The sequence below is a fragment of the Scomber scombrus genome, chromosome 10 (genome assembly GCF_963691925.1).
Source record: "Scomber scombrus chromosome 10, fScoSco1.1, whole genome shotgun sequence".
NCBI lineage: Eukaryota > Metazoa > Chordata > Actinopteri > Scombriformes > Scombridae > Scomber > Scomber scombrus.
Window position 1 is genome coordinate 20,664,455 of NC_084979.1, and position 13,323 is coordinate 20,677,777.

The following is a 13,323-nucleotide window of genomic DNA, read 5'->3' on the forward strand; positions in this document are numbered from 1 at the left end:
AATCGTAATTAGGACTCAGAAAGAGCTCCAATATATCTAACTTGACACTTAATAATATGTCACTTAATGGCATTTAATGAATCTCTGTGTATGCATGTGTATGTCCAGGCATAGTATGCAGGTCTATATATGATAATATATATAGGCTCACAAGTATATTTCTTACTTATTAAAAAAAAGAAAGCTTACTTAAATACAGGCCTTTTGATGGTAAGATTGAGACTATGACTTTTCCAGCATTAAAGCTGCAAATAAAACATGAATAAAAGTGACGTTTAATATAATTAGTCCCCTTAATAATAAATCCCCTACCACTCGAAAGTGTTTATTGTTACTTCACAGTTGATGTTTTTACAACCATACAAAGCTAGAATGGCATTCATACCTTGAATGCATTTTACAGATCTGGACCACCAATGGGGTTTTTTTTCTTGTATGTGAGAGCATGAGAGAAATGTATTGTTCATGACTTACATTTTTCTATAGCTGTGATGCACCTGATGTTTACCGTGAAATTGCCTTAAATGCTACAATTTTGCCATCACCCATTTTTTTACTCTCTTTTCTCTATCTCTCACTCTCTCTTCTGCCATTTTTATCAACAGGAATACCTGTGTCCACTGAAGCGGTTTGTGTAGAGGAGCATGTTGTGACAGCCATGTCTCTGGAGATGGAGAAGACCATCACCAAGCTGATGTATGACTTCCAGAGAAACTCAACCTCTGATGATGACTCTGGATGTGCACTGGAAGAATACGTCTGGGTTCCCCCCGGCCTCAGCCCTGAGCAGGTACACCAGCTCCAAAATCTCTTCTCCTCAGATATTCACTTCACATTCAACACCTCTTCCCCGTCATGCCTCATTAGCTAATGCTTATTTTTGTCTGACAAAGCCAGACCGTATCAAATTGAACCAAATCGGTCAGAAGAATTTAATTATTCAGACGATAAAGTATCTGTGGCATTTTCCTAATAATCCAGAGATGGAAAATTCACTGATCTGAAAACAAGACAATGGATCATTCTTGTCTTTAAATCCCCTTCATGGTGTTTCAGTCTCTGGGTTGAAGAGGAGGACGAGAGAAAAGGTGCAGGGAAGACATACAAATCACACAAATCATCTCCTCTGAGCTGTGAGGCGTTTCACGGAAGAATAATTGTAAAGACATTTCTGAAATGCCAGTGTTAAAGCTGACACTGTGTAGGAATCAAGTTCACAGTCAGAATGACAATCATGACTAAAATCCTGAAAAGTAACCGCAGGCTGATTAGCTGATTGCATTGTTTTGGAGAAAACAGATGTGACACAATGGTTGAAACGTCTGATTCACGTTTATGAAATGTATGAGGTTATGTTTGTCCAGGTGGAGTCCCCTTGTACATATAGAAACAGTAGAGCTTTCCCTGATCATTATCAAGAATATATAGAAATATGAGAGAACATGTCAGTTTGGAGTTGTGTGCACATTTTAATTTTTCCATTTAAGAATGGATGAATGCTAGCCATCGATTTGTTCTGCATTTTCGTGTATCCTTTCAGATTTAAAACCCAGAGGAATGGAAGTAATTTGAGACACTGAATGTTTGGATGAATCTAATTGAAACTGTGTGGCAATCTGTTTATGTATTCAGGTTCCACAATTCCCTGTCTGGACTCATTTGCAGTTTAAACGCCTTTTAATTGCATGCATGACCAAGCTAATGTAATCAATTGTGCATATCCAGAAGAAGATATTTTCTCATCATCATTTTTTATTTCTGTCCACTGTTTTTGTCAGTTGTGGCTTAAGATAAACATGGCTCTGTTCAACTATATTGGGTATAAACACTTCTGTCTTTATTTAGTGAGTGCAGCACTCTAATACAACAGGCCCTGTTAACAGATGACAGGCTGGGCTGATAACAGTCATTTTCTCCAGTCAGCCATCTTGACAGGATGCTGAAAGAGGCTACAGCCTCTCTCATCGAGCAGGAGGTGTAGGCAATTGTAGCTGCCTGTTGTGTTTTTTAATGCACATGAATGTAACGATTTTTAAGCCTGTCACTTGTTGTTTCGCTCTGTTCAATGTCATTAATCTGACTTGCATTTTGAAAGAAAAGCATCATTTCATGTAGTACAGTCCATTGACCTATTAGAACTTAAAATCCCCAATTTTGATGACATTTTATGTGACAACAAGGTCTTTTTGTGTCATGATTGGCTTGTTGAAATGTTTTATTCCCCATGTTTCTGACAAATTGTTCTTATTTGAGGACTAATGACCACCTCTGACCCAGTATTTTTAATTGATCATATATATATAAAATTGCGGCAAAATAGCATGTTAAAGGATATTTTTCCTCTTTATCATTCTTCATTATCTAAAACTATAATATTTAGTATCTATTAATGTCATGTTAAGAGCTTGATAATACATAATGTGGTAAAAGAAAGCCTTTTATAAGTTATCTTTGACTAAATAACAGAGAGCTCAAAACAAAGAGGAGCTACTAAGGAAAGTATGTTTCACTGATATACGTGTAGTTGTCCTTCACAGCTGACCTGTTTCCCATTTAAAGATCAGATTCTGGAAAAAAGTTCCTCACCTCAAACCATCCAGAGCAGCAAAACTGTCATAAGGCTCAGTGTCACTTTTTACTGTGTAGAATAAATAAATCGGTGGGCTACAGAGAATCTGAGGGGTAGCACTCTGAGATGCTCTTCCTTTCCCTTTCACTCTCCACTCCACTGATTATGTAAATTGGATCACAACAACAAAAAATAGATAAAATAAATCTTTACACTGCAATGAACACTGGGCCACTTTGTGTCAAAGGCTGTTGTGCTGAAATCAGAGACAACTGACGAGATTGTTTTCCATCCCTTCAGTGTTAACATGTCAAACACCAACTAAGGTTTTCTGTATTTCACCCGTTAACATGCAAATACAAAAGGATGTTTAGGCCTTGGAAACCAAGTCCTGCTACATAATGAATTCTAATTGTAATACGATTTCCTTTAAGGAATCTGAATCAGCTTCTGAAAAATGTAAGAATTTGCTTCTGTTCAAGGTTGTTTCTGCAGCAGCAGCACAGAGCTCACACACTTTCAATTCCAGACACTAACACCAAGGACAGCCTTGATGGAGGAAAAAACAAAAACAAATTGTATTCACATGAAGAACATTAATTTCAGTTTAATTTAGGTTGGGTTTGTTGCCATAAAGTAATGAAATGAGTTAGATTATGTAAAAATCTTCAACTCAACATAACAGATAATGACATAATGTAATATTATATTTCATAATTGAACATGAAGTTTTATCAGAACTGCATATTTTGTGTCATTTGTTTCAGGTGCATCAATATTATAACTCCTTACCAGAAGAGAAGGTCCCTTATATAAACAGCCCTGGAGAGAAATATCGCATCAAACAACTGCTTCACCAGTTGCCACCACATGACAATGAGGTGAAGCATGTTTTTTAATAGCAAAATTCTGTCACACCTTAGTACATTACAAATGTATTGGTATTATGACTTTCAGTAGTTCAGGAGCATTCTGGTTTTTAATACATGTGACATCTGCACTTGAACTGATGATGAACCGTGTTGTTCAGGTGCGTTATTGTAACGCAATGGATGAGGAGGAGAAAAGAGAGCTAAAGCTCTTCAGCAACCAACGGAAGAAGGAGAATTTGGGCAGGGGCAACGTCCGTCCTTTCCCCCTCACCATAAATGGGGCCATCTGTGAAAAGGTAAAACCAATAACTACTTTTTCTTCCTTTTGCTCTGTTGTCCTCCTTTTCATTTATATTTTTGGATTTTACCCGCCCGGGCTTCTTTTTTATGTTTCATCAGATGGATGAAACAGATAAGAAAACACTTCAATCTTGCATCCTAGTTTCTTCAAGAAGAATTATATCTATTTTCCTCTCCATGACCTACAGTTTATATTAATCCTTTTTTCTCATCCTTTTTTCCCCACCCCTACTTGATCCCTTTTGTCCTCTCTTCTCGTCTCTTCCCTTCACTCATCTCTGTTTTTGTCCTTTCCTTTATTTCTTATCCTTTCCCTTCCTTCTCCTCTCCTCTGCTCTCCTCTCCTCTCCTCTGCTCTCCTCTCCTCTCCTCTCCTCTCCTCTCCTCTCCTCTCCTCTCCTCTCCTCTCCTCTCCTCTCCTCTCCTCTCCTCTCCTCTCCTCTCCTCTCCTTTCCTACAGTGTGGTGGTCAGATAAACGGAGGGGACATTGTGGTTTTTGCTGTGAGGGCGGGTCATGGAAAATGTTGGCACCCTCATTGCTTTGTCTGCAGCATGTGTGAGGAGCTATTGGTGGATCTCATCTACTTCTACCAGGATGGCAAGATCTACTGTGGCCGGCACCACGCCGAGAGGCTGAAACCCCGCTGCTGTGCCTGTGATGAGGTACGTTTGTCTGGGCCTAGAGCCTTGCAGGTTGGAAATAACTGAATGGCTCCTTGCTCAGAGACTTGGATGTGGTCGAAATTGGTCTGGAGTGAAAAGATGTCTCAGCATTCTTGTCATTTTACAGAAAGTCTGCTTGTTTGTTTTACCATAAAATGTGGCATGCAGGCATGGCATACAGTAAAAAATAGCTCTGGTAAGGATAGTGTACCATAAATATGATGACACATGCAGTAACTCAAGTGTCATATCTGTTTTATTTCCCTTAAATCATAGAAATAGTTATGTACAACTGATGCTAGTGTTGCTACTAATGATTATTCACATCATCAATCAATCTGCCAATGATTTTCTCTGTTAATTGATTAATCATTAAGTTTATAAAATATAGTAAAAAGTTGGAAAGAAAATCTATCCTAGTTCTGAGTTCAAGATACCCTCTAACCAACTGTCCAAAACCTAACAATATTCATCACAGAAAAGCAGCAAATCTTTGTATTTGAGATGCTGGAACCAACGCATTTTTGGAAAATGACTGAGATTATTAATTGATTAATTGACCAAAGCAGTTGCCTAATCACTCCAGCTGTAACTAATACCACATACCTATCTGATATGACACAAGGATTTCTGCTAGCTGGAAAAACTGGAGGATAGTGAGCCAAATTTATTTTATGATAACAATGATTTGAGGGTTTTTTTTCTGTTTCTTTTCTTAGCCTTAGGAAATTATGTGACATTCAGTTGTTAATGGTTGCAAGATGCTTAACAGGATAAGAAAGAAGAACAAACAGTTTTGCTCCACAAGATATTTATTTACTCATTGATATATGTCATGTGTGAAGAGGGGTCTCAAGTAAACATTGCTTCTAAAAGGTCATGGGGAAAAAAGGTTTAGGGGCCATCGTCCTGGGGATAACAAATCAATATTATGAAAAGAATAACAGGCCAAGGATAGAGCCTTGAGGTACCCCAAACATTATCACTACCCAGAATGATCTGAATTCTTAAACAGCAACATTAAAAGTCATCTTTGCAAATTAGCAAATGTAAAACGAGCTAATATTCATCTTTTGCTTAACATTAATTCAAACATTTCATTTAACTCAATTAAATCTCTGTGTTGAATGTCTCTGCTGATGAATATAATATCTGGCTCATGCAGATTATCTTTGCCGATGAATGCACCGAGGCAGAGGGCAGGCACTGGCACATGAAGCACTTCTGCTGCTACGAGTGTGAGACCACCCTCGGCGGCCAGCGCTACATCATGAAGGACGGGCGGCCACACTGCTGCAATTGCTTTGAGTCCCTTTATGCAGAGTACTGTGATGCATGTGGAGAACACATAGGTATTACACATGTTTCCTTTTGAGGTTTTATTTTTATTGTTGTATCAAGACTTTTAACAAATATAAACTGTTACCAAAACACATGGACATGTTTTTTTTACACTAACATCATAGAAAACCTTTAACAGCTATTTATTGTGAGTGTGGGTATTATCAGCCCTGTAAGCCTAGTGTGCCACAGCTGTGGAGAGGCGGAGTCAGTGCAGTGAGATGTGGATGGTTATTATCATCACCAAGCTCCAATAACAGTGAAAGAGTGTGTTTCAGAGGATGGGCCCATGTTGTATCCAGATGGGAGCTGTCAAAGATGATTGCTTCCTTCAGCTCAGAAGCAGGGCTGCTGAATTTTATGTGTGATTTCTTACAAATCAGGCAATCATGTATGGGCATAGACTCACAAATGTTGTCGCTTTTAAAAGTTCGTAGAAAATTACTCCATTATATCAGGCAAAAATAAGCTTAACCTAATGGCTAAAATCAGACTGTGGGCTGTGTTCATTAGCAGCAGCAGACTTTGTAAAATAACATTTTTACAGTAGTACTAGAGAGAGCTGCCATCACATTACCATTTTTCAGCAGTTAAAGCTGGAACCCTTGAGTATTTACTAATAAACTTTATTTCTTGTATGTTATGTATTAATGTCGTGTGTTTCACCTAAGGCATTGACCAAGGCCAGATGACATATGACGGGCAGCACTGGCATGCAACTGAGGAATGCTTTTGCTGTGCTCGTTGCAAACGCTCTCTGCTTGGCCGTCCCTTTCTGCCAAAGCAGGGACAGATCTTCTGCTCACGGTCCTGCAGTGCCGGACAGGTAGCTGATTAACAAATAAGTATTATGAACATTATTGAATTTTTATATTGTTATATATTTTAGCAGGACAGATTTTTCAGTACGACCATATATATTAGCAGTCTCATAATTTCACTAATGTGTTGCTATCAGGATCCAGATGAGTCCGACTCCTCAGACTCGGCCTTCCAGAGCGCCCGTTCCCGTGAGTCCCGCCACAGCACCAAGATTGGGAAAAAGGAGCGAAGGAATGCTGAGCAAGAGCGGCGTAGTGCTGAGGCCCGCCAGTCAGCTCCTCCACCCATGCCTGACCGTCTGTCGGCTGAAATTGATCCCCTGGCTGTTCAGATGGACCGTTTAAGCCTCTCTTCTAGCCAGACCCCGAGCAGGACACCTAACCGCACACCCAGCCGTACTCCAAGCCGTGCCCCGAGTCTTAACCAGGTGTGGATGAGCCGGGATGATCCCTACGTCCCTTCTGCTGCTTACGAGGGCCCCCAGCGGGAACCCTCCCCCACCACTACATCTATACATCTGCTGGGTCAGTGTAACCCTAGGCAGGGCTACAATCCCAACGCAAATGCTCATCCTCCACCACAGACTCCTGCCAACCCAGGTAAGAGGCCTGACTCCTGGGGGAAGGAACAAGGCAATGCTAAGAGGACCCCTATGGCAGCCCTGAGGGGCCACTCCTTTAATGAAAACTGGATCCACCACAGCCAGGATGAGTTCAGGCCCAACAAGCTACGTACCCAGATGAGCTTCAATGAGATGTCTAGCCAGAACCAGGGTTTCTCTGACAAGAGGAGCATCAGCCTGCATGGATTCCAGAGAGACGGCAGGCCCCCGCTGACCAGGAGGAACCCCATCAATACCATGAGCTTCAAAGAGCCCCTCACTCCTCTAGAACAGACCCCTCGTGGATCCATGGACTCCCTCACCATGTCCAATGCCACAGGTACAGTCTGATAGATCATACAATGTGATAAAATATAATAGAAATACAAATTGTATGAAAATCTGACATGTGATTATTTCTTATTTTAGCAGGTAACTCTCTGGACGGGGTCAGTAGGCGTCAGGAGCATTTGTCAAGGTTCTCTATGCCTGACCTGAGTAAGGACTCAGGTGTGAATGTGTCTGAGAAGAGCAACATGGGAACCCTCAGCTCCTCAGTCCAGTTCCACAGCACAGAGTCACTGTCCTCCTCTCGCCCCTACAACAACAACATGTACACTCCACTGAGAGTAGGCTACCCGCTGCAGTACTGGGACGGCCCACAACCACTGGGCTTCGACAGCAAAGGTCGTGTCGGGGTAATGGGCAGCAGTGGGAACCTGCGGATGGCTCCAATGAGCGACAGGATGCCCCGTCGACGTATAAACGGGCAGGAACCTGTAACCCAGCAGCAACAGCCACAACCAAGACGTCGCAAACACCATCGTGGAAACCATGGTAATGGGCAGCACCGCAGTGGCCGCCACCACAAACGTTCTCGCCGTTCTCGCTCTGATAACGCCCTACACTTGGTGGCGGACCGGCCTGCTCAAATGGTTGAGCCACCCTACCGCCGCGTTCAGGAGGATTATGATCGCTTACCCTCCGGTCATGCTGCCCGGGAGTTGTTTGGTCTGGAGCCAGGCGCCTACAGACAACAGCCCCATCGGCCCTGCCCCCGCACTACTTCTGATCTCACCCTACAGAATGCTGGCTGGCAGCCTGTGGGGCTAGGCGGGCCATGCTGGGGCGATGGGTACATGGAAGCTGCTGACCCCTGGTGCTCCAGCTGCTCCTCTTCTTCTGAGTCTGAGGGAGATGAGGGTTATTTCCTGGGTGAACCAATCCCTCGTCCTGTGCAGCTGTGCTACATCAACAATGAGGAGCTGCGCCATCGCTACAGCCCCTCTGGGATAGTTGGCCATCATGGACCTCTGCACGGACCGATTCATGGCCAGCTGCACACCCGCCAGAGAAGGAAGAGCAAAAACTGCATAATTTCATAGATATGAGCAAAAAGAGGGTGAGGGATGAAGCAGGAGAGTGGAAGAGATGAGAGAGAGAGGTAAGGAGACGGTAAAAGCAACAGAGAGTAGGAACAGAGGGAGTGGGAAGGTGAGAGTGAGACAGCTGACACTGAGAGTGAATAGAGTGTTTGTGTATGAGTGTGTGTGTCTGCGTGTATGTGTGTTGGGGTTGAAGAGAGAAAAAGGCCTATTTTTTGTGCTTGTGAGCTTACACAACTCTACACCGGGTAGTGTTTGTGCACACCTACACAGAATGATCTAATCATAAGAGGAAGCTCAGCTGGCTTACACAACAGAGATGTTTACAATGATGGAGATCAAATCCGATGATGGTACCAGGAGGCACCGATGAATCTGACTACTAAATACGATTGTGGTTGAGGTAACATGATGTGTGTGCGTGTCTGTGTGTGTATACATGTTACAGAGAGATCGAACTATTCCATTACAGTTTGAAAAGGGAAGTAAAACTGCAGTGATCTGACTTTTCATGTCGCAGCTCAGTGACCCTAGCCCTGGGCAGTAAACTTATTCTATGTGGACAAACCAGAAATTGTGTTGGGATAGTGAAAGCTACGTGCTAGATTCCAAGCTAGGTCATTGTTTACCTCAGTGGAATCCAAATGCTGCTGGAATATAGTGTTGGCTCGCTAGCCCGGTTATCACCTTGTACAAATAGTCTGTTGAACCTTGTGCTCTACATAGCCAGCTCTCCATGCTTTACCAAGGACAGAGCGCCCAATAGCCTCTGCTCCTTGACCATTCAGGCACAGTAACGTCAGGTATGGTCCCGTTTTCTCTTCTGCAACATGCTTTGTTTTTTTGAGAGTTACTTATAGATGAGTAAGAATAAAAATAATAATGCTAACAATAATAATAATAATGCAAATAATAATTATACGATTATTAAAGAATAATACCTGTTAAATGTATATATAGTAATAAACTTAATAAAGTAATGGATGTAGTAATGTAAATGTCATGTACATATGGTCTTAAATATTTATATATTTTGTAACTAAAGAATCATTATTTGTATAACATGATGTAGAGATAGGGAGACTTGCATGTCAATTTGTTGTTGTTGTCTCATACTGAAAATAAAGTGTACTTTAATGAACAACCAGCAAGTTGTATCTCATACTGAGTTCTCCGGTTGGTTGTGACTGACCTCTGACCCGTTACCTTGAGTTGAGACTTTGTCCTAAAAGAGGATGATGTAGTGTGTTCACTCAAAAAAGTCACCATTAACGATGTACACTCTTGTCCCATGATGCAATGCACAAAGGAAATGCTCACAATTGCAAATAAATAAATAAATTACAGATGTTGGTAAGACAGCTAGAGCGATATCTAGAAATATGAAAAATTGATATTACAACTTCTGAAAAACATCTGCTGTTTTTAAAGTTTGTTAGAGGAATTTGCTTTTTGTATAATTTCCTTTTAGAAAGAAATGGTGAAATAAATTATTATAATATTACAATGACTTTCTTGTAAAATAATGACAGATCTGTATACAGTATTTAATTCAGACACAGCCGCAAACGTTAGGATGTCTGAGGTTTCTGTAGTGGGAAGCATTTCTTCGTTTGTGGTCAGCTCTGTTGATCAACTAGAGTCCTACTGGATACACAGTATACTGTCAGCGACATATTGGCCAGTTATGTGAACAGTAATGCAAGTCCATCTTAAAACAATATTTAGGTGCCTGAATAAACACCGAATCAGGCTTTATCTAGCTGCAATCATTCCTCCTGTTCATACAAATCATTAGAAGATCCCTTCATAATTTAAATGTAAGTGATGGGAGACAAAACCCACAATCGTTCCATGCAAAAATAAACTTCAGGCTAAAGCCATCCACATCAGTCAACCCAAGCTGATATCTTCCAAAGTTATTATCTTTTTAGTACAGAATTACCTGTTTGTCTTTCCCCAGAAAGTGGTTTGAACATACCTTTCCATTCCCTTGAATGAGAAAGTGTGTCCAAACTTTTGATTGCTACTTTATTTCCACCACAGCACAATAGGAATCATTCTCTGTGGATAGACAAAGAAGTAATTCTGTGCTTAAAGGACAGTAACTTTGGGAGATATCCACTTGATTTGACTGACTGCAAAAGTCTCATATTAACTTGAGATAAACAGTATGGTATTGTCCCTCATCAATGACATTGTACGTGCATTAGGATGGGATTTTTAAAAGGCAGAATAAGTAGGATTTTACTTTTAAAAAATGTATAGACTCATACAAAAATAATCCCTCTCAATAATCACTTCTGACCCACTAGAAGTATGTGTTGTTGTATTTATCTGCAGAGATTAAGCATTCTGCCTGTATTTTCTTATTTTGTTGTGTTCGGGATGTTTCTGCTAAATTAAAAGTAAATTGCCTAAATATTTATAGTATTGCACTATCTATATTATGGTAATATTAACAGAACAAATTGCAAAACTTCCATAGTCAATATTTCTTGCATTATTGTTTTTGCCCAGTTTAGGACCAGTTTCAAATTATGAAGGTGTTTTTGAACGAGGTTTAATGATAGCTATAGGTTTTAAGTGACAGGACGAACAGAATCTGCACAGGACTAAAGGACTATGTCATCTGTGTATAGATAGAAGTTACAGTTGTACAATGAAGAGGTTTCTAATGAATAACATTTATCCAAGGACAGAACCTTGAGGAACTCCTCTTCTAATGGGGAGAAAAGAGGACTTAATATCACCTATTTTGACACACTGTGACCTATCAAAAAGATAGCTAACCCTAACCTAACATTGTCAAACCCAAAGAAGAAAGTTGTTGTTAAAAGCCCAAGATGAGATAATTTTCTCAGACTTTGGAAAGCTCCCTCCAACTAATATTATTCAACCATAACCAGGAAATTTAGGTCTAAACTTGTCAGCCTGGTGTGCTCCTTATTAACCTCAAACATTTCTTTGGCTTTTTTGTTCTGCAATGTCTTATCTATCAGCTCATATACTCTGATATGTGTATGTATCTACATGCTGATCTATCAGTCAGTGTCTGGATCCAACATTGAAAGAAATCTCCACTTCCTCATTGTACAAATGCCTGAACACGAAACAACACTGTGTGTCACCTACTGACCCATTTGTGTATTTCCTGCTATGGTTTGATTTTGGCTTGCCCATCTAGCAATGAATAAGTCACAAAAAATATTATTTACCACATGTTTAATGTGCTGTATACAAAATTAGTGATCATAAATTAAGCACAGTCAGATATGAAAATATATCTTAAAGGGGACCTATTATGCTTTTCCTTATTTTCAGTCATATACATAACGTTACAATGTTCATACTAAATATGACAAAGTGTCAAATAATTACGTAAACTGGCTTCAGACTCCTCGGATTGCTCTGGTTCCAACTATTTTTCCTGTTTTCAGTCTGAAAGCAGTCCAATCAGAACAGAGTACGGTCATCAGGAGGTGGGCCTTAAAGAGAGACGAGCTAAGACTGCTTTTGTTCAGAGACATATGGCGCTTTTCCACTACACAGTTCCAGCACGACTCGACTCTGGTTTTTTGCGTTTCCACTAGGGAAAGTACCTGGTACCTGGTACTTTTTTAGTACCTGCTCTGGTGAGGTTCCAAGCGAGCCGAGTCTATACTAAATGTGACGTCAACAGACTGCCGGCCACTGATTGGTCAGAAGAGTTGTCGCTGGAAGAGTCATGAGCCGTCCCACACAAGAATCAAACCCAGCATTTTTAAATACCGGCAACAGCGTTACAGGCATACGGCTCAATTTTCTTGCTTTGTGTGTGACAAAAAGCTTCATACAGCAGCAAGTACACCACTGCCTTAAATGTCCTCCATTGTTTATGTGTTTTGTGTCGCGTATAAAACGAAGTCACAGCAGTTTCGCGGAGCTGTGCAATGACGACCCCGCCCACGTTGAGTAGGTACTTTTTTGTAATGGAAAAGGTCATTCCTGGAACCGTACCGAGTCGAGCCGAGTAGTGCTAGAACTGTATAGTGGAAAAGCGCCAATAGGCTGAACTGAGGGGCTGCATAAAGGACCAGTATAAGATAAATATGGAGTTGTTTGAACTGGTTATCATGCAAAGTTACTCTAGTGGAGTCCACAAATACAAGTATAGAGCTATAAATGAGCATAACAGGTCCCCTTTAAGGACAGTAAAAGCAATACAACTAGTTTGTTTCTTTATCATCATCACATTATCAAAATTAGAAGCAGTATCAAAAATTCAGATCAAAGTTTCCTTTTCATATTTCACCAGTGTTGATCAGAGCTCAGCATAAGGTCAAGTATAGAGAGAGACTTCATTCAGCCAGCAGGATATATAAGCTAAATACCTCTTCTGGCAAACACAAAAGCAGCATTTAATTACTTGAAAAAAGATTTAACCAGAGGGATCTATGCTAGATGGACAGGAGAGTGTGTCTGATTAGTGAGACAGTTCCTTGGAGTCATATTCCTCTATAAATTTCTCCATGGCCTCCACACAGCGCTTGCCAATATCCCTGAGGTTCTCCTGCAGTGAGGACTGGATGGGTTGCTCCAGGGATGGGTCCTTTGCAATCAGCATTTTTACCACAAGGCCGAACATTTCACATTCCTGATAGTACACCTGTAAGACACACAACCACGGAGGGTTTAAATGGGATGAAGGGATGAAGAGTGACAAGAATCAGTAAAAAAAAAAGAGAGAAGACGAATTGGGAGAACTGGAGGGGAAAGGAAGAGCACAC

General features: G+C 40.8%; 2 protein-coding genes across 2 annotated transcripts in view; one reads left to right on the forward strand and one right to left on the reverse strand.

The window, feature by feature from the left end:
• The first annotated feature begins 643 nt into the window (after positions 1-643).
• LOC133987425 (prickle-like protein 2) lies at positions 644-8,554 on the forward strand. The gene is made up of 8 exons (XM_062426793.1): positions 644-790; positions 3,337-3,450; positions 3,600-3,737; positions 4,202-4,405; positions 5,571-5,757; positions 6,418-6,572; positions 6,705-7,509; positions 7,602-8,554. The coding sequence occupies exons 1-8, from the start codon at positions 659-661 to the stop codon at positions 8,552-8,554; spliced, it is 2,688 nt and encodes an 895-aa protein (XP_062282777.1). The 5' UTR covers positions 644-658.
• A 3,235-nt stretch (positions 8,555-11,789) lies between these two features.
• LOC133987426 (zinc finger CCCH domain-containing protein 18-like) overlaps positions 11,790-13,323 on the reverse strand; it is a gene marked incomplete in the record, with an annotated part of 9,684 nt that continues 8,150 nt past the window's right edge. Inside the window, 1 exon segment of the mRNA XM_062426794.1 lies at positions 11,790-13,202.

Coding starts and splice junctions, on each gene's coding strand:
- LOC133987425 (XM_062426793.1), top strand. CDS start 659: ATGTCTCTGGAGATGGAGAAGACCATCACCAAGCTGATGTATGACTTC. Junction 5,758..6,417: donor TGCATGTGGAGAACACATAG/GTATTACACATG, acceptor GTTTCACCTAAG/GCATTGACCAAGGCCAGATG. Junction 6,573..6,704: donor GGTCCTGCAGTGCCGGACAG/GTAGCTGATTAA, acceptor TGTTGCTATCAG/GATCCAGATGAGTCCGACTC.